The 20,402-nt window shown below is 40.8% G+C and overlaps 9 protein-coding genes across 9 annotated transcripts; 6 read left to right on the top strand and 3 right to left on the bottom strand.

The window, feature by feature from the left end:
• Nucleotides 1-51: 51 nt before the first annotated feature.
• SS1G_01456 (predicted protein) lies at nt 52-492 on the bottom strand (the record flags this gene model as incomplete). The annotated part of the gene is made up of 2 exons (XM_001597212.1): nt 52-200; nt 405-492. The coding sequence occupies 2 exons, from the start codon at nt 490-492 to the stop codon at nt 52-54; spliced, it is 237 nt and encodes a 78-aa protein (XP_001597262.1).
• Nucleotides 493-2,356: 1,864 nt separating this feature from the next.
• On the top strand, nt 2,357-4,115 carry SS1G_01457 (hypothetical protein; the record flags this gene model as incomplete). Its single annotated transcript, XM_001597213.1, has 4 exons — nt 2,357-2,692; nt 2,814-2,841; nt 3,390-3,766; nt 4,086-4,115. The coding sequence occupies 4 exons, from the start codon at nt 2,357-2,359 to the stop codon at nt 4,113-4,115; spliced, it is 771 nt and encodes a 256-aa protein (XP_001597263.1).
• Nucleotides 4,116-4,833: 718 nt separating this feature from the next.
• On the top strand, nt 4,834-6,078 carry SS1G_01458 (hypothetical protein; the record flags this gene model as incomplete). Its single annotated transcript, XM_001597214.1, has 1 exon — nt 4,834-6,078. One exon carries the CDS (start codon nt 4,834-4,836, stop codon nt 6,076-6,078), a length of 1,245 nt encoding a protein of 414 aa, XP_001597264.1.
• A 3,358-nt stretch (nt 6,079-9,436) lies between these two features.
• On the bottom strand, nt 9,437-10,406 carry SS1G_01459 (predicted protein; the record flags this gene model as incomplete). Its single annotated transcript, XM_001597215.1, has 3 exons — nt 9,437-9,597; nt 10,127-10,219; nt 10,328-10,406. The coding sequence occupies 3 exons, from the start codon at nt 10,404-10,406 to the stop codon at nt 9,437-9,439; spliced, it is 333 nt and encodes a 110-aa protein (XP_001597265.1).
• Nucleotides 10,407-10,942: 536 nt separating this feature from the next.
• Nucleotides 10,943-11,525, top strand: SS1G_01460 (predicted protein; the record flags this gene model as incomplete). The annotated part of the gene is made up of 3 exons (XM_001597216.1): nt 10,943-11,171; nt 11,237-11,357; nt 11,504-11,525. 3 exons carry the CDS (start codon nt 10,943-10,945, stop codon nt 11,523-11,525), a joined length of 372 nt encoding a protein of 123 aa, XP_001597266.1.
• A 546-nt stretch (nt 11,526-12,071) lies between these two features.
• Nucleotides 12,072-12,994, bottom strand: SS1G_01461 (hypothetical protein; the record flags this gene model as incomplete). Its single annotated transcript, XM_001597217.1, has 2 exons — nt 12,072-12,712; nt 12,850-12,994. 2 exons carry the CDS (start codon nt 12,992-12,994, stop codon nt 12,072-12,074), a joined length of 786 nt encoding a protein of 261 aa, XP_001597267.1.
• A 658-nt stretch (nt 12,995-13,652) lies between these two features.
• On the top strand, nt 13,653-13,826 carry SS1G_01462 (predicted protein; the record flags this gene model as incomplete). The annotated part of the gene is made up of 1 exon (XM_001597218.1): nt 13,653-13,826. One exon carries the CDS (start codon nt 13,653-13,655, stop codon nt 13,824-13,826), a length of 174 nt encoding a protein of 57 aa, XP_001597268.1.
• A 1,198-nt stretch (nt 13,827-15,024) lies between these two features.
• Nucleotides 15,025-15,656, top strand: SS1G_01463 (hypothetical protein; the record flags this gene model as incomplete). Its single annotated transcript, XM_001597219.1, has 4 exons — nt 15,025-15,040; nt 15,159-15,284; nt 15,349-15,532; nt 15,605-15,656. The coding sequence occupies 4 exons, from the start codon at nt 15,025-15,027 to the stop codon at nt 15,654-15,656; spliced, it is 378 nt and encodes a 125-aa protein (XP_001597269.1).
• Nucleotides 15,657-16,596: 940 nt separating this feature from the next.
• On the top strand, nt 16,597-18,819 carry SS1G_01464 (hypothetical protein; the record flags this gene model as incomplete). The annotated part of the gene is made up of 2 exons (XM_001597220.1): nt 16,597-17,415; nt 17,500-18,819. 2 exons carry the CDS (start codon nt 16,597-16,599, stop codon nt 18,817-18,819), a joined length of 2,139 nt encoding a protein of 712 aa, XP_001597270.1.
• Nucleotides 18,820-20,402: the final 1,583 nt, after the last annotated feature.

A 20,402-nucleotide genomic window follows, 5' to 3' on the forward strand; every position in this document is an offset into this window, starting at 1 on the left:
CACTGGCCATTCGATAATTTGGATTTAGAATACTAAGGGGTTAGGCAATATCTAGTACATCTGTAGTGCCATTTGGGGCTCCTCGCTTGTGGGTCTTGGCGATACATTAACGAATGGGGGTATCGTGGTTATGAACATGATAGTTTTGGTGGATAATATCACATTTGGACCCTCGATTGCCTCGACAGCCTTGTATTTCACTGGAATTTACTATAGTGTCATTAGTGTAAGAATAAACTAAGCCTTGAAAGGGGAAATCACATAAATAAACGCATTTTACGTGTTTCCGCCAAGAGCACCATCACCTCGATAATAGTATTTTGGGATGCTCTTCAGGTGTTCTAGCAGCACTTAGAAGTGTTTATGCTTTGAGAGAAACCTGAATCTATACCATGTTGAAATACCTCTCGAAATTTTTGTCATTCTAATTTCGGCAACCGCCACTGTCGTTTTCTTTGCATACCTTGATTTTCTTCTGGCTTTCGGACACATATCTATTTTCGCTCTGGTTTGAGCATCTATATATCTAGAACTACATATGACATTACAATTTTATATTTGCTGCATTCCAGGAACTTCTTGTGAGTTTAGGTGCTATGGAGAGGAAGAGCCTATGATTAGCCATCTTATTCAGATCGTCCAAACCTTTAGATATCATCATATTCTTTCGTGATTCTTGGATGCGTTAGTATTGAGTCATTGTCGAAATGCTTGTAGGTAGATGTATCATCAAAGAATGGAATTCAACAGCTTGGAGTAACGAGGTAATTAGTGGTCGAACTGCGGAAGCAAGACTAATTTACTCATCCTCTCCCATTAAGCTTTTTCTTCCGGCGACCGGAATCATAAGCTTCACTCCATTAATTCCGCTAAGTTTCTGAACCTTTGCCACGAAAAACTGAGTCGAGGAACTAAGATTTGACAATAACTCGTACTCGGTAGCTTTGTTCATGATTCCAAGCAGTTAATGGAAAAAGTCCTCATTTTCTATCGTAGATTTATCAACTTCATAATTCCGCTTGCTAAATCGTATAGGTCAGGTTTTCTTGAATATATATGCATAATGTTTAAGGGCGGCAAATTTTTTGAGGTAATTTTGGGTGAGGGACTTGACTATGGAGGGCTGGGGTGGGAGGATGATTCAAGATATGCTGAGCTTTTAGAATTGCTATTGGATTTTAACTTTATTTGTATTGCTGTCACTGAATGATTGTCTTGTAGGTTAATTGCTGTGTAAATTTCCGGTTTGAGATGGCAGTTTAAATCGTATCAATATGTGCAGTATGCTATATTTCTACAGAAAGGCTTCACATCTATCAGACTGTCAACCAGAGCACACAAATAAGACCGAGGATCGTAGATTCCCACTAAATAAAATTGGGAGCAATAAAAAGCCGTTAAAACAATTGTAGCTTTTACAAAGAAAACCACCTTAAAATTGTTTTGTCATATTACCTTGTTTCAAAATCGGTATCTCAAGGCCATCGGAAAGCTTCTAGGATTTCATTTCAATTTACCGGTAAGTTCCAGATAAATATTGTATTTAGCGGAAGGGCAGCAAAATCAAGAGCGGAATGTGAGATGTTATTGGTAAACTAAAAGCTAAAGAACAAAAGAAATTCAAGTCGAAATGTTTCTCGAAAACTACATCCATAGCGGCTCGAACAAACAAAGAATTCCGCAGGCATATTAACATATAAAGTGACATTACCAGCTTTATTCATTTTTCTTCATACTAAATGTTGAAAGAATCATGTAGAAAAAAAGCCTAATCTGGTGTTAAATAGAGTTTTAGCTTTTTGGTGAAGCCTCCTTGAATACAATTGGCTGTGTACTCCGCCTACTTTCACACATTGAGCTTAGTCATTCGACTTAGTAGATAGAATATTCTTCCATACTCTGCCAATCCAATCTTGGAGTAACCTTCTTTGGGATGGCTGTTCTACTCTTTTTCTTAATTTTTATCATTATTGGCTGGTGTAGCGATTTTGTGTTTCTTTACAGAATTTTGGAAAGGGGTTTCTGTTTAGTGCCTTGACTGACTTTACTTCTCCAAAAAAATCTTTGAAGCAAAATGGCATCTCCCGGATCCCAAATAGAAAGATTTGTGGCATGACGAGTCTGGCTTGTGATCAGTAACATCGACTCTTATTCTTTATTCTTTCGCTATGATTTTAACTTGCAAGAAGATTCAAAAACTACTGATCTTTGCCGCAGCCTAGGGGTATATCTCATATCTTCAAAGAGAAGTCGACTGAAAAATATTTGCTGTTTTCTTCCTTTCCGCAACGGAAAGATCATCCAATTTAATTTGACAAAACTTCAGCAGTGTCTGTTATCTCAACAACTAGCCATTATGGCGCCGATCACTTTCAACTTCAAGCTACTATTTGGACGTCAAGATGATGTTTCAAATCCTACCCCCTCTGTTGCGGACCTTCCGCCATCAGTTCTTGAACAAATTGGAGCACAACAGCCTCCACCAGGTATCAAGGCTAATTTCGTTGATCCTGAAAGCATAGGAGGGGTACTTCTAGCTTTCGCAGTTATCGGCATTGTCATCATGTCAATATGTGTTTTTATTAGAGGATGGGTGATATTCAAACTCAGACGGCCTATAAAGTGGGTTTGGAGCGATACTGTTTTCACAGTCGCTGTACTCGCTGCGTTGGCAATGTTTATCGACTTGATAGTAAGCAGGCAATCTTTTCGTTCCCAGCTCCGTACATCTCAAAATTCTCTCATATACACTCCCCTGCTCTTTCGAGACAAATTTCCCTGAAAGTACTTATTGATTATGACTGGTATTTTAGTTGACCGTTACCGGTAAAGGGCAGACCGGTATTCATCAGTGGGACGTCCAATTATCTAATATCGTCTTATCGAGCAGATATTTCAAAACCGCCGCAGTCATTGGCCTTCTTACTCCTATTTGTTTTGGTCTAATTAAAATCACAATTTTTTTAACCTACATCGAAATATTCTCTCGACTAAGGTGGGTCGAAATATCATGCTGGATTGGTATCGTAATCACCTCGATATTCTATTTGATAGTTATGTCTTGCACCATCTTTTGGTCGTTCCCACATATAGGAGAAACATTTGTCGAGCATTACTTGAAAGCCGTGGGAGTCATTAAATCCCAAGAACTCAGCATGCCGACGGCCGCGGTGGGACTAGCAATTGACGTGTATCTCTGCCTTGTCCCTGCGCTTGCGGTTAGTGGACTTAGAATGCAACGGAAAAAGAAAATTGCTGTCATGCTCATCTTCATGACTGGATTCCTGTAAGCTTCTCTTTCTCCATATCTGATTCAGCTTCTTCGTCCCGAATGAGTTACCGAGAAGCCCCGCGAAGCAATTTATTGACAATATGCAGTGCCATTATAGCCTCAATTCTAAGCATCATCTACCGTGTCATTCTGAACAGAAATAGCGATCACACATGGAATGCCGTCGCTGTATGGGCACTCACTGCCGGAGAATTATGGATCGGCTTGATCATCGCCTGTACACCACACTTCACAAAGTTCTTCCGCGTTTATCAAAAATTATTTGCGAGATTTGGATCGGTAATAGGGTATTGGCTTTGCTGTTGCTGCATGTCTTGGAAAGAACTGAATTTGAGGAGATCAGCGGCGAGGTCTAGTAAGAAATTTGACAAGGCCAGCGGGAAGAGTAGTGATAAGAGTGAGGGTTCACATATTTCAGAGGCGGAAAAGCCGAAAAAACATGCAAAGTTGTATCCGGATCTCGATGTTACCACGGTAAACAGGACTCTTGTGGAACAGCAGGACTGATGAGAAGGAAAGGTTCTTGAAGGGGCTGGCGAGATGCGGAAATGGCATGAATTATGACTGTGGAAGGCACAGCTACGTTGACTAGCGCGTCATATGGCGTGCATAAGGTTTTACGACCAATTGAGATAATCATGAGGGGGGTCAGTTATTTTGCATCGTTTACTCAATATTTCTTTGCTCAATAAAGATTACATCTTTACCAATAATTGACCATCCATCCATTGTGATCGTGGAGTTTTGCATGGAGAGTTAACTCTATAATTAATAGAATTTGTCATATCTGTAGATGAGTTATACCTCCCGGATACTTCTGTAATATGTTGCTCCAGGCTGTTCAATCCTTGATCTGTAAGATAGTAAGTTGAGGAGTCCGTAAGGTTGGGAGATGACGGACATACCAAGTTGTACTACGGTCATACGGTATCATGCCAACCGTAAATCCGATGGTAATGGCCATACAAGTCACCTGATTCACTTCTCTAAATCAATTGTTTTGAAGAATAAAATCGATTTTTAAAAAATGAAAAATCACTATTTTCAAAAAGACTATCTTTAAAAAAGCTTCGGTATAATTAATCTTTAGTTACCTAAGGAAATGACAGTTAGTTTCCACGTGACACTTAAGACCGGATGCTCGTTGTTTTCGCTTATTAGCCTCGGGTTATAGAAATCCCCGAATACACGATAAGGTTAAGCGGAACATCCGAAGACTAATCTAGCCACCACAACTTGTGGTAAGGACAAAGATAAGAGCGCCTCATCTCATGCGTCGCAAGGTATTTACGTGAAAAAGAATTTCGGAGGGTACATAGAAGAAATTCTATGACTCTATGGCAATGATGACGGAGAGGCGAATGCGAATTAGGACACATCAGCATGTCAGAACCACTGCTGACACTCCGCCTGCGTCTGTCTACATCATGTCCGCTTAAGCCGAGATGAGCACTTTTATCTCCGCTGTTTGGAACTATATATAATAGTTCTGTAAGATCAACCAATTTCCAAATGAATAGTTCATAACGCGACCTTGAACGATGTTGACTACACCAACACCCAAACTGAAAGTCCTAATCTCAGGAGCCGGTATAGCAGGACCATGTTTTGCGTATTGGATTTCTAGAACCCGGCTCAATACATCAATCAAAATCATCGAGCGGTCACCCACTCCAAGATCTACGGGGCAAGCAATTGAAATTCATGGTGCAGCTATTGAAATTGCGAAAAAGATGAAGTTAGAAGAAGCTATTCGTGCGCGATTTACGACTGAAAAGGGTACAATGATGTTGAACTCGGCGGGAAAGCCATTTGCAACATTTCCAGCGGGTGATACTTTCACATCCGATTACGAAATTCTGAGGGCTGATCTGTCTGAGCTCTTCCTGGAAGCGTCAAGAACTTTTGATGGTGTTCAATATGTTTACGGTGATTTTGTCAAAACTCTTCGACAAACAGAGACAGGTGTCGATGTAACTTTCAATGGCGGCTCGAAAGACACTTTTGACTTAGTTGTCGGTGCAGATGGGTCCACATCCAAGATTCGATCCATGATTTTGGAGGTAGAAGTTCTGAAAAATAGTTACAATTTTATTGGCCAGTACATCGCCTTCTTTAGCATCCCGAGCCAACCAAATGATTCAAAATTTTGGGAGATTTTCAGTGCACCAAAGGGTCTATGTATGATGACACGACCACATCGAAATCCTTCTACCAAGGGCGTCTATCTATGTATCACAACGCCGAAACACGGAGTTGAAGATCCATTGGTGGAGCAGGCAATGAAGGAAGGACCTGAAGCCACGAAACTTATGCTGCATTCATATTTTGAGAATTGTGGTTGGGAGGCCAAGCAGATATTGGAGGGACTGGATAAGTCAGAGGACTTCTACATGGCCAAGGCGGCGCAAATTAAGCTACCAAAGTGGACCACAGGACGTGCTGCCGTAATTGGAGATGCCGCAATGGCAACTTTCGGAGTTGGAACTACTTTAGCAGTTGACAGTGCTTATATACTAGCGGGAGAGTTATCGAAGATCCAGAATAGCGATGACATTCCAAAAGCCTTGCAGCGGTACGAAGAGGTATTTCGACCGATCTATAAGAGAATGGAGGATCTTCCCCCTGGATTTCCACAAATTGCCATGCCTCAAACTAGATGGGGTATGAGGATAAGAGATTCCATAATCTGGTTTGTAAGCAAGACGAAAGCTCATAAGCTTCTTCCAAATGATCAAGGGGAATCTGATCATGGATTGCCGGAGTATGATTGGGTGGAGAATTAAGATGGCATAATGGGTGGTATTTGGCTAAAAGGGCATGGTTTTGTGCGTACTCTTGTAACTTCTAGCGAGGTGGAGAATTTTACTCTGGCTGAACAATAGATTGAGATTAGAATAACTACGGACCTCGAAACAAAGAATGACTGACTAGCGAGTCAACCAATGGCTCTCTACTTGATACTTTATTGTATGTTCCATTTTCAGGTCTTGATTCTTTCCTTTGAAGTCATTCTAGGGCAGAGCAGTGTGTGTACGTCCCTAGATACTCAAGACTTCAAAATAAAAGACAAGTTGAGATAGATAAAGTCCATAAAGCCTTAAACCAAAGATTGGCAAGTCGTGTCTAACATAATTGACGAGAAGCATCTCCATTCGATAATAAGTCCATCAACAGATATCTTGACCTAGGATATTTCCGCAAGCAGGTTACTACCAGGACAAGTCCGTTCCCGTAGTCATGGCGGCGCGTAGTATTTCTTCTAGCATTTCCTATTTCTTCCCCGAGATGGCATTCGCCAACTTCCGAATTCGTATTCTCAATTACAAAATTCAAAGACCTGACTAGGCTATTCTCGTAGAAACAGCAATTTGCAGATTCGATGATAAAATTAAATTTAATCATAATAATAATGAATTCATTGGGCGTAAAGCAAAGAGAAGGCCAGCTCCAGTCGTATCGATTACATCAAGCAGTTTTTCGTATTTCTCAGCATGACCCAGTGCTCAGCATTTCGTGGAAACAATATCACGTCCTAAAGCTCTTCTTTTCGGTGCTCTTCTCGAGGACTCAAGTTTGAATCAACATGGCTGCAATTCCTTTATATACCTTCCTCATAGCTTCTTATGTCTTTTGTTGCGCCGGATCTCGGATTGAGTATTTCTTGCTTTTGCCGGAGAAATTTTCTGTGTATAATAAAGAGAGTTCAACGCATGTTAGAATTTCACGTCTTTAAAAGGAAAAGTAGGGCTTTAAAAACGCAGTAGACCTAAACTCTTCAGAATAAAAAATCCCAGACTAGGAAAAAGAGGTTCTTGTTAGGTTGTACAAGGTGCATGGTAGGATTAGCTCAGCTATTACTTCTCAATGCAGAAATCAGATGAGTATGCTGTGGGCAAGGAAAAGACGATAGATGGTTAGACTACTACTTTGGATCATAGAGATATATATTCAACTATGACAGCAAAGGGTTTGGAAGACGAGCGCTTCCAGAAGTGACAACACGAGATGTTAGTATGCAACGGGTAAAAACGAGATAGATCCTGAGCATACAACCGCCTCAGGAAATCAGCCTTTCCGTGGATATGAAAAGTGACAATTTGGTTCCAATCTATGGAGATTAACAGAAACTCGGCATCATGTGATAAATGCAGTATCTACAAGTCTTTTCGCATCTCAACTTCGAAAGTTCGGTTCATGTTGGCTCACAGTACATACATTCATTGTATGGAACAAGCTCTTTCTTGTATCAAATATTCATCAGCACTTTACAATTAATGGAGCGTGTATAGCTTTCCCACGAAGTAATTAGAGACCTTTACAGGCTATGGGGAATATTAAAATTTCAATGTAGAGCTTGGATAGATTCGTGGAGAGTTGCGCATACATATGCAGTGTTGGAACATACCAGTATGCAGATACTTGGGTGAAGAAGATGTTTGAGCAGAACATCTGCCGAGAGTATCAAAAGCATAGATATGAGACAATAACAATTTAGAAGAAAAGATACCTCTGAGCGACAGTAAAAACTTCGATAACAGATATCTAATAAGCAACGGCGTAAAATAAAATGGCAAATTAGATCAACCGAAGTCAATAAATAAATAAATACTTATCTTCTCTGTGAACATTTCTTCAAGGCAAGAGATGAGATGTACTCATATACGTGTGGCCACTTGTTCTTCCAACCCCTTGAAATGCTGTTCCATGATGGTTCTACATGCCATTAATTGATCCAACTACTCAACGCCTCCATAAACCTTTTATACCTCAAAATTCACCCGCAAAGCTTTCATCTGCACTTTTTCGTCCACCTCTAATTTTCCCTTGAATCCTGAGCTTGTCTCTTTATGACTAATCCACGCCTTGAGCTAGCTAACAATCTGGTGTAGGAATCCTCCTAAGCGAAAAAGGTTTCTATATAAATCCAATGAAATTCATCAAGTGGTCCTCAAGGGCCGCGTATGCAATAGAAAGGTATCACAGGAGGGACAGTATTTAGCAGTGCCTGGGGTAAAAGTCAGATGGTCACATGTACAAAAATAAATATAAGCAGAACATCAGGACAAGGCATATGGCTCAAGATTACAAAGGAAAATCAGAGATAACAAAAACTAAAATATAAATCAACAATGGAAAGTTGAAAAGCTGAAAAGAATGATATTTGATAACAACAAAAGGATTTCGGATGATACAAGTTCACTAGCTACATCTAATAACTATCTCTTTAGAATCAGAGAGGACTTAGCTTTTATATGCTCATTGCAACCAACCATTCCAAGCTTACAGAGTCTCAACTCGAGTTGGGTTTGGACCTGCTGTAGTTGCGCTGTAAATGCGCAACAGTGGTTCATTATATATTTTCGTTTCTATTTAAGCCTCGTGTATTCACATTATTCCCATCACTTCTTCTTTCCTGTTCAAATAGTCAGCTGTGCTGTTACTTCCAATTTATTCACCATATCCTTATCTTAATACATCTCTGAGCCCAGCTTCAGTCTTAATCTCGTGAAAAGGAAAGTGATATCTATTCAAGATATTGCAGAAGCCATGGTGGAACTATACAATTGATTCTGGAATGGTTAAAAGTCGCGTTGATATGGAATAGATGGAAATTTCGGGATGTTGGATGGTACGAGAAGCCTTAAATTTAGCGGTCAATCTGAGTTGGGAATTAGAGGGGAATATGGATTGGGGTTATAAACAGATTAAATGACAGCGATAGTGGTATTGAGATGGCGAAAGTGGAGAAAATTATCTTTAAGATCCATGGATGTGATAGTAAAATAAACAGCCAAACATGTTTGAATCAGACTAGAAAATCAGACGGCATACCAAATTCCCGGGGGATCCACATGAATAGGATGGAATGAATACGCCCATGAAAGGCTTTTCAAGCACTCGCAAGTTCACAGCTCTTTCAAAAGCTTTCGGTTGCATCAGAAAGGAATATGGATGAGAATTCAAACACAGCGTAATCATTGAATGATGACAACAATACACATAGGAGATATAATAATAACAACAAAAAGAGCCAACTAAGACTACCTACAGCCTTGCAATAACTCAAAATTAAAATTAAAGAAACTTTCACTAACATCTTATCTAGCTCCTGAGTATCAGATACAAAAATCTAACTACAAGTCAAACTCCACGCTCTGAGGTTTGATTAGAGCTATCCTGTTGATATTTGTTGTTCAGTAAAGTAATTCTAGCGAGCTTTATACCGTTAATTAAGATTTTTCCTTTGCTTTCCATTCTCAGAATTGTGGCGGAGCTGGCACTGGGAATTGGATAATCTCCATCTGCATACACGTATCATTCATTCTAGAGTGAATATTGCTGACAACACGCTCGTATAAAATTCTTCTTTCACTAGGTGAATGTAGACTATACAAAGAACCATGTATATATATAGCCATACTTGCAAATTCGTCGACTGGTACTCAAAGGATCAATGCAAAGGTTTGGCTATTCTATGCTCCTAGCTAGAAGTTCGAGGTAGTGTGTAGCAGGTGCTTGGGAATTGATGGGAACTAGAATAAGTCAAAAGCGGAAAAAGGTATTGGGTGAGAGTGTTGTGTATAATCCTGGGATGGTGGTGGTAATAATGACAACAAAATAGAAATATTGATATGATAACATAAGGGTCGTTACGAGAACAATAGTGAATAAAACCAACAATGATTACATATAATTTTCAAAGTCTACAAAATCGGAATAAACTTAGGCAAGCGACATGATGAGACCTTTTATGATATTAACAATTTTCTCATGCTCCGCTAGTAAGAATCACAACCACCAGTGGTGAACTAAGGACTCGGGTGGACAGACATCCTCCGCTTCCATCTTCCACCCAAAAAGTATCTATTTCCACATTATCTACTTTTCGCGTGAATTGCTTCAAGACCTTCAGCTCCAACCACGCTGCACCAAGTGCGCATATACCGAAAACAAATAGTGAATATCTCAACCTCAGGTGTTCGCAAAGTATATATGTTTCAAATAGGGCAAGACAAACCACAAAAAACACACCGTGAAGCGTCACAGAGAATGGCCATAAAGCTTCAGCGTAGGATTTTGGAACTTTAGGCACTCGGAAATCTGCAGCCATTCCCCATAATCTTGATTGTGAATACCGGAAAAGAAGGGGAATATTTAGAAGAGAGCTGGTCACGCGTTCATCACTTATCATTTATTGACAACAATCCTCAATCAAAAGTCACGATAAACAGCAGCAAAGACAATTAATAGGAAAGGGATATCAGAACCGCAATAAATACGATACCAAAAAGATGAATAGGTACCAATAGGAGGAGATAGGCCAAAAGCACACTTCATGATAATTTTAAAAGTGCTGAAAGTAGCAATGTTTCACGAGCATACGATTGTAAATAAATATATACCCCACACTCTATTTCAGCTCTTCTTCCCCTCTTTCTAGAGTTTCCACTTTCATATCGTACCATTTAGGGGCAAAGGAGCAATAGAAGGCTTCTAGATCAAATTGGAGCCCAGCTGTGGCGACGGAGATCCAGATAATGTCAGAGGATGGTTTAGATATGACCCACTAGTCCTCCCCCAACTGCTATCAAGTAATTTCCACGACTCGGTTGACTTCAACAGTTTCCCGGCCTATATATTCCCCCGATGCACGGCGATCCAACTACAATCAGAAAGCGTTATAAGTACTATCCAGGGACTTTCGGTAGCAACAGCAACATCTACACGGACATTGCATGCATCGGAAAACCAGCGTTGTCTTCTCAAGGTAAAGTATACAAGATCGCTGTCGGCCGTGGCGACGCTAAGGGGTCTCTCTTGGTGGAAGGCTCTCCAAGCTCATCACTGTCGAAGTTGATCTCCTCGTACTCAACCGGTCGGCTATATTCCGCAGACAAGAATATGAATATAATACTCATACGAACAAAAATTCATCCCCAGCACCTCTCCTCAAATCACATTTAAACTACATAAACCACCCCCCTCCCCCAGCCCCCACCCCATCTATAGTCAAAGACTGCCCAAAATCCCGTAGAGACTTGGTTATGCAAGATAAATGGGAGTATGTATCAAGCGACCATATTCACGAATATATTCTTGAAGAGCTGTGCATGTGAGACTCTTACAATTACACAGGTAGGTCCTAGAAGTGCTTCAACAAAAAGAGCGGGCGTGATTTGATACCTAATGGTGTAAGAACGACAACAGGGAGACAATCATGAGAAAATAACAGTGACAAAATAAGAAAAGGTAATGGGATTTGAGATTGGGCATTCTTTACTTCGGCACCTGTTAAGTGCTAATTCACACTTCGTTTCATAAACCGGATGTAACTATCCCGGATGAATGGACATATCCCGTACTATCCCAAAGATGTAGTCGTCCTCAATGTCCTTATTTTGCATGTCTGCGTTGTTCATAAGCCATCGAAATGATTTATTTATAGCAGCATTGTGGATTGATTCTCTTCGCTTGTTGGAATTGAGGAAAGTGAGGGCAGGTGAGTATTGAGAAAAATATGCTGATGTCAGGAGAGTGGTATATGAATTGGAGAGAGCAAAGGAATGATGAATGCAGAACTATCTGCGAGTTTAGTATATGACATATATTGTTGCTATTCTGGAAGGATAGTCAAATATAGATCCAGACATTGAAACTTTATTTTTCGTTGGATGCTAATCCACCAAAGATCCCCAAACCCCACTAAAAAGCACGTTTTGTTCTCACATTTCAAATTATACATTCGACATTCCCCCATCCCTATCCCTTCCCTTCATCAAATCTCACTCATACCCTCTGGTGTCCCCATCCTCAACCTCCTCCCCCAAAACCTCATCAACGGCAATACCTCCTCCCTCCCCCTCATCATCCCATCCCCTTCCCTCTCCCACTTCACATATTCCACATCCGCAAACGTGCTCTTAATCTTATCCAAAGCCGTCCTCGTAATTTCCGTATTTCTATTCCCTCCCACCACTAGTACCGGTGTTTTAGCTTTTCCCTTCCCTTTCTCCTTTCCCTCCGACTTTGAATTTGATGGCGGAGAAAAAGATGCAGGAAGTCGACCACCAATTGATATCACACCTCCCAACTCCTTATTCCCATCCAAATTACCATCCAAGAATGAAGCATTCACAAGTGTAGAAAGTGCAAGCATGCCTCCTTGTCCAAACCCGAAAAGAAATATATTTCGTGGTGGATAATTACATGTTTTTATTAACACTTCGATGATAGAGGTCAAGAGTGTAATAGAAGGTGTCAAATCAGCATCAAGATCAAGAGAACCAGTCGTAGAATCGAATTCGAGATCGCGAGCCCAGTGGAAAGAAGGAGTATCGGATCCAGTTATGAGGGCCGGAATTGGGGTTGGGGCTTGGGGGATTAGGGAAGCAGTTTGGGGAAGGGAGAGATTCTTTGCTGTGGGTGTGTTAGTATGATGTTTTATAGAAGCTGCACAGTCTGCCAAATGTATGGTCATGCTGGCAGATGGAGAAATATTGAAATATTGCCATGGAAGAGGAAGAGAAAATGAAATGAAATGAATGAGGACTCACCAAGTTGAGTAAACCCATCTTTCGTATCTCCCAATCCATGAAGTAAGATCAATATATTAGTATTCTTCCCATCTTTCGAAGGTAAAATATCACATAACGTATTTTTGGATAGATCATCTACCGTCGGCAGACGTGGTGTTGTCATTATGAATTTGTTTGTTTTCTTCATACAATGTGAAAGTTCTCAGCCTTGCTTGCTTTTCGACAAGGCTGATGAATTTCTCATTAGTTTAATTTTATGCATGTTTCTGCACAAATCTGCATAATATTTAACAGATTATGCAAATGACGAAAAGCCAAGCCTCTTCGTATGGAACAAGCATCTGCCGCGATGCCAAGAGATGTTCGTCAAGAAGCCAATGAAGCTTGTTCAGCTGAACCCTTGCAGAGAGTGATCCATTTTATCCATTTATTATTATTAGTATATGGAGAAAAGGGTAGAAGCTTGTTGAAGCTTCGATCTTGTTTTTTTGTGTTGGTTGTTGGCTTATGCTATGTTATGTTATGCTGTGCTATCCTGTGCTATGCTACCTATCCTACCTATGCTATGCTATGCGGATTTGATTGATGGACACATTTTTGCATTATCGTGCAGAATCACCAGGGTTAGATATTTATGTATGCATGCACTCTCTCGATGGCTACTTATCATTGGTAGCTTGCTTACACGGGAAACAGCTATCATGGTTTCTGTGCTATTCCAAATTATTTCCCGCGGTAACGGGGCCTAGCTATACAGGGGTTAAAGAGTATTGAACCCCTCATCCCTCATCCACCCATCCACCTATCCACCCATCCGACACATGCATAGAGGGGTGAAGGCTGTAACCTTGATGGGAACGATGAATGAAAGGCCACCGTGGTCTAAGACTCTTTTACCAACTCCAACCAACCGAGCATCATCTGGAAAGAGTGGTTGTGGTGATGTATATTTTATGGTTCTTGGTGGATTTCGGGCATTCCGTGTCATGAACTGATTGATCGGCCCTGAAGATCTGGTCTCTTGTTTTGGATTATCTGTGGAAGTTTAAGGGAGATATAAGTGACGGGGAGCTGGTTTTGAGATATGTAACTGACAACTACCACAGAAAGGGTGCTCCTGGATCTTGAAGATATCGTATGGCGTAATGAATACGATTTGATGCCATGACAGTTTCAAAATAAGTGACGATCTGATGATGATACGTCTGAGAGCTTGGGTCGTACATTCATGCTTGTGTCCCTACATACCTGGTCTTGCCCTGCCCCTCAGTAGCTGTGTTGTACAATGTAACAGGGGAGCTTTACCCTTGTTTTTGAATTCTATATCCTATCTTGATACTCTAAATCTCATGAAATGGGTAGGCAGACAGACAGACAGGTAGGTAGATACTGTTTGATATGAGTTATGATTAATCGTTCATAGTAACATAGTAACATCACGTAGAGGCATGCTGTTTTCCATCTCATCCTACTGACCATCTTCGTACCTGCCAACACCTGCCGTCTTGCCTCATGACCCCGAAGGTTCAGAACTGAGTAGCAAGTAAACGAGCTTGTCGTCTAAAGGTTCCATTACATTCTCTCTAAGCCACGCAAGCCATGTAACTATTGAAAAGAACTTGACACTTGTCTATGAATGGTAGCTGTTAGTGGTTACGCAATGTGGGGTTTGACATGAATACCCTGAACATTTGGCTGCCATCAAACGAGACCAGAGCAAGATATGTTTCGATGACTAGGGGAGGACCATAGAAAAACAAGGGGAAATGTACATGGCTTCATCCGGAATTCTCGCCTTAAAAGCTGTTCAATGCGGTTAGAGTCTATGCATCGTATATACTGTACGTATCCATCCATGGATAGGCGGGACAGAGTGCTTCAATTGAATGGACGGTGAATCATATACTACTCTATCTGGTTTAGAAATTTTGAGGATATAAAAGATTGTGTCTGAATCAATATCAATCATTGGACAATTTGTAAATGTGGCTGGCAGTGAATGTATGAAATCCTCATGGCACAGCAAAAAGAGGGGTTTGTCGATGGTAGGTAGCTCTATTTAAACCCCCTCGTATCTCCCATCCTCAAACCTTTCTCTTCTCATCAACAACTACAACTCTACAACTGCAACCTTACAATACAATACTATACCCCTTTACACTTTTTTAACTTTCACCAAATAAATCTATCAAAATGGTTTTCGGCTGGGGTATGTCATGTTCTTTTCCTCTTCCTTCTATTATCTCCTGAAGTTTATACCCCACCTTGACGTTGAACTGTACTCAACAATTGAATGAAGCTTGACTAACATGTATATATCACTATAGGCGAATCTCAAGACCACTACGAGCAAACTCAAAACGAGAACACTGCCAGTCTCGGCCATGAGGTTCTCGCTGGTGGTGCAGGTTTTGCCGCCATGAAGATGTTCGAGGACAGACAACGCAGAGAAGGTATGTCAAAGTCCAAGCTCTCAACTTCACTCGATTCAAATATACTCATACCAACCGTTCGTAGGAAAGCCAGTCTCTCACGCATTCGCCAAGGAGCTCCTCGCTGGTTTTGCCGCTGGTGAGGTTGACAAGTTGGTTGAGACCAAGGGTGAGGACTGGGTCCGTGAGCACCGCATGAGAGAGAGATCTCAAGAGCAAGCTGAGCATCTCTATGATCAACACTACGGTCAAGATGACCAATATGACCCGTATGTTACCATTCACTCTTCTTCTACCTTGTCCCTTCGACATTCGGATCTGGCTAACATGTCTCTTTACAGAAACCAACGTGATGCCCCAGAACACTTCAACAGATACGACAACAACTGGTAAATTCACAACTGAGTTGGCATGGAATCAATCGATCGATATCTTGGAATTCATAGGACAATGAGTTGATGGATTCTTTTGCCATCTGGTTGGGCATTTCCGATGATGATTATGATGAAACTTATATAGCAAGCAAGCAAGCATGGCTTTTTACGATGGATGATACCGCCTGGAAATCCCAGGTTCTCCACGGAACTGAGTCTCAATCGAAATGAAAAAGATTATTGACCACAACAACATTGTTTCTTGGTATCTGGATGATTTGGTTATTTATGTGAAAAATATTTTGACTGCTACAGTGAATCTCATGATGTGACGTTGATAAAGACTGATGTTCAAAGAAGTCGACTCCTGTCTCATTATACATTGCCAAGAATGAGGAATGCAGAATGCAGAATGCATGAAGCCTGTAATTTAGGTAGGGAGTATCTCATCTCATACCAAGAAAGATAAGAGATAAGAGCTTAAGCCTCCGATCACGGTGAAGCTGATCGCCAAGAGTATCGGTGTGTGCGTAACGCCATAGTTATAATAATGAAGAGGCTGTAAGACCTACTTCGCATGGAGGTATGTAGAGACAATCCTACCCAACTCAATTTATAGTAATCACAACATCCCATCTTTGATTCAATTCCAATCCTCTCATTCGAATCTCTCTCAATTGGTTTCATAACTTTACTCCTGACAAACGTCTATTATCAATCAAAGTATGTAGGTATTAATCAACCATTCATGCATCATCATCATCATCCATCTATCCATCCACCGGTAAACCTCCTTCTCTGCTAGGTCCTCACACTAACAGTCCATCCATCAATAGCTTCGCCCCAACATCGCACTATACATCCGCAATCGCCATCTAAATCGTCATTTCGATCTGCTACTTATTAGCCCCTGCCCCCTCAAATACCACGAAACCTCGATTCTCCTTGGATAAACCACTATGGTCAGAAATAAACCATCAATCGCTCTTCTTCACAAGGCAACAATTCCGAAGGAGACAACGACCACGAGCATGTCTTCTAACATGTCGAATGAGACAATTGCGCAAGAAGAGAATGCAAATGTATCCTATGACATGCCTAATCTTCACAAGATAGCAGTTGCTCAAGAGACAGCCGCTCGAGAGGCGACTTTCCAGGAGATAGCTTGGGGAAACACGAATCATCCGAGAACATCTTATGCCCTGGCTCCTATACCCACCTCCCGTCACAAAAGGAGAGAGATGCAAGAGATGGGTTCGGAAGGTGCAGCTCTTGCAAGCATGTCCTCTGACAAACCTCAAAGACTACCGATTCGTAGCCTCAAAGCAATCGCCCCGGGAGAGCTCGAAAATCAAGGAGTACAGAATCCAGAGACCCAGAGTATGGAAGTTGACAAGGAAGCCGAAAAGTCATGGCAGCAAACCGAGGACATATTGGTTAAGAACACAATGTCTTGGATTGCCGACGACAATGCTCCTGATGAGACATTATATGAGACGATGAAGAAATCTAATGGACTATCATCAATCAGAACCGCATACGGTGCTACGAGTACTGAGCAAACTTTGTTTAGACAATACTGTGATTATCTAGAAAGGAACACGTCCAGTGCAAGCGCCATGGGAACTAAGGAAGCTAAAACCGCAAAAGAAGAGATCAGGCTCAAGGAACCTGAGGATTATGCAGAACCATTCATAAACTTTATGACAGAAAATCCAACGGTATGGCATGCTATCCAATACTGGGAGAACAAGTTGGAGAAAGCTGGGTTTTCCAAGGTAAGTCCAACCTACTATTCCGTCTTGACAAGTCAGGGCACTTGGGCCTAAAAAGCACAAATGCTAAAAGTATCCTGTTTACAGCTCTCCCCACGGGAATCGTGGAACGATAGACTTGAGCCCAATGGAAAATACTACTTGAATCGTAATGGTACATCCTTAATTGCATTCTCCGTTGGTGGCGCCTACCAATCTGGAAATGGAATCGCAATGGTCGCAGCACACTCCGATTCACTTACAGCTCGCCTCAAGCCCATCAGTACGAAAAACAACAAGGCTGGATGCGTACAACTTGGAGTTGCTCCTTATGCCGGTGCTTTGAATGAAACATGGTGGGACAGAGATCTTGGTATTGGTGGTAGAGTTTTGGTCCGGGATGAATCTGGATCCATTTCCCAAAAGTTGGTAAAATTGGGTTGGCCAATTGCACGTATCCCAACTCTTGCTCCTCATTTCGGTGTTGGAATGTTTGGTCAAAATAACAAAGAAACACAACTCGTACCAATTATTGGACTCGATAATTCAGATTTGTCCTCATCGTCACCTGAGACATTTCAAACATCAGCCATATCGGGTGCCAAATCGAGCTTCATCTCTACTCAACCACCAAAACTGGTAAATCTCATTGCCAAAGAATTGGGCATTGAAAACAAGGAAGCCATCATCAACTGGGAACTCGAACTCTTCGACACTCAACCAGCTCAGCTCGGTGGTCTCGAGAAGGATTTGATCTTCTCAGGACGTATTGATGATAAAGTTTGTTCATGGTCATCCATCGAAGCACTAATTTCCAGCTCTACCTTGGAAAAATCCAAAACATCGGGTATTATCTCCATGGTTGGTCTCTTCGACGATGAAGAAATTGGCTCTCTTCTACGCCAAGGTGCGAATAGCAATTTCCTTCCAGGAACAGTGGAACGTATTGTGGAAAGTTTCAATGATTCCACATATAGCCCTAATTTTCTAATGGAAACATATGCTAAATCTTTCCTCGTCTCGTTTGACGTTACACATGCTACGAACCCTAATTTCCTTGAAAAATACCTCGAGAATCATGCTCCTAGACTCAATGTGGGACTTACCCTTGAGGTTGATAGTAATGGGCATACAACTACGGATTCTGTCTCAACGGCTATTTTCCAGAGGTTGGCAGAGAAGTGTGGACAGAAACTTCAGACGTTCATGATTAGAAACGATTCTAGATCTGGAGGTACTGTAGGACCCATGTTGAGTTCTAAAATGGGAGTTAGAGCTATCGATGTGGGAATTCCACAATTGAGTATGCATAGTATTAGGGCGACAACTGGAAGCAAGGATCCAGGATTGGGAGTTAAGATGATTGAGGGTGTCTTTGATGGGTGGGAAGATGTGGATGCTCAGTTTGCTGCTGGTAATGGATGGTAAAGGTGTTGAGATGGATGTTTAGTGTTGGAAATCTATCTATCTACTTGATAAAGGTAATGGCGTTGAATTTGATGGATATGAGTAAAGAGGTGATGATATAATAGATATATATTGAATGATGTGAGCAAGAGGGGATTATTTCGTTGTTTTTTTTATATGGATGGTATCGGATAATGGAAGAAGATTGCTTGGAAGGGTAGAATATTTTTCGTTAAATAATTCGTAGATTAGATAGAACTTTTTTATTAGAATCTCTCTATCTATATACACAACGGCTTTATATATTCCGCGTCTTTTCCTTACTGCTGTATTTGGTAGGTCTTTCTCGTAATCTTACGATGGATAGTGATAGGTTTGGTTGTTTTTTGGGATAGTGTGATGAAATAAATTGTTGAGATGGGTTAATACTCATCATACTTATTTAGCGGCTTTCACTACAGAGTCTATGTAGGTGATTGTTGGGTATGGGTGGATGTATGGTTATGGTGAGGAGGGGGTGAGTTGGTGGTGGCGGGTATGGGTGCGTGGAATTTTTGGGATGGGGAAGAAGGAAGGGAAGGGTATTGTGAGGAGTGTAGGGAGTTTTGAGATATGGTGTTGGGATGGGGTGGGGTGGATGAGATAATGGGGGATGGAGGATGGAGGATGTGATAGGGGAAGGATGAACGGACATGATAGGGATAGGAGGATGGGATAGGAGGATGGGATAGGAGGATGGGGTTGGAGGACGGGAGTAGGAGCTTGAGGGAAAGAAGTGAAAAGTAAGAGGTAACAGCAAGAGAAAGATTTTAAAGATTTTAAAGATTATTTATTGATTTTTTGAGAGTGATTTGAATATATTATTTCTAATTATAACTCTTTTCGGCAAATCCAATATGAACTCGAGCTTTTTTGGGGTTGAGGGTCTTAGCTTTAAAATTCTGAATGTTGTGTTGTATTTCTTGAGAGTTTGATTAGAAATTGATAATAATTGAGTGTTGATATTATTAATGAGGTGTATGTATATCGAGTATCTTTTTTGATCATATAAGTCTTTAAAACAATCCTTTATACCCATACAAAAGACTTAGTCCGTAAATACCTTCCTGGCCTGTATCTATGGGTTACCCACTTGCCCTGTCATACTTGAGGATCATTTTTGAAAAGATGATACATATCTTTATATAACAGAAAAACAAAATGTGTAGACCTACAGACCTATTCACTTAGGTACTTAGAGAGAGGAGTTTAAGATCTATAAAAGGATTTCGATATCTAGTAGTTCAAGTTTTTCTCTTTATTAGAAGAGTTTCTACATTATTTTAACTCGCATAATAGAAAGTATTTCGGTTATATTCTAGCTCGTTAGATTTTTTAGACAGACTTGAAGAGGTTAGATACTTGAATTAATTAAAACTCCTTCAATCGGGTTTCAGAAATTTTTGTTGCCACTTTTGTTTTACTTCCATCAAACGTAGTCTGTGATAAAAGTTAAGGTAGAGTGACTATATGAGGAAAGTAGTTTTTATTGTCACAAAAAACTACATTTTCAACTTAACACGTCATTGCTTCCTGATTATTCTGCCTTAAGGATCGTTCTCGGA

Source organism: Sclerotinia sclerotiorum, genomic scaffold (assembly GCF_000146945.2).
Source record: "Sclerotinia sclerotiorum 1980 UF-70 scaffold_2 genomic scaffold, whole genome shotgun sequence".
NCBI classification, from domain to species: domain Eukaryota; kingdom Fungi; phylum Ascomycota; class Leotiomycetes; order Helotiales; family Sclerotiniaceae; genus Sclerotinia; species Sclerotinia sclerotiorum.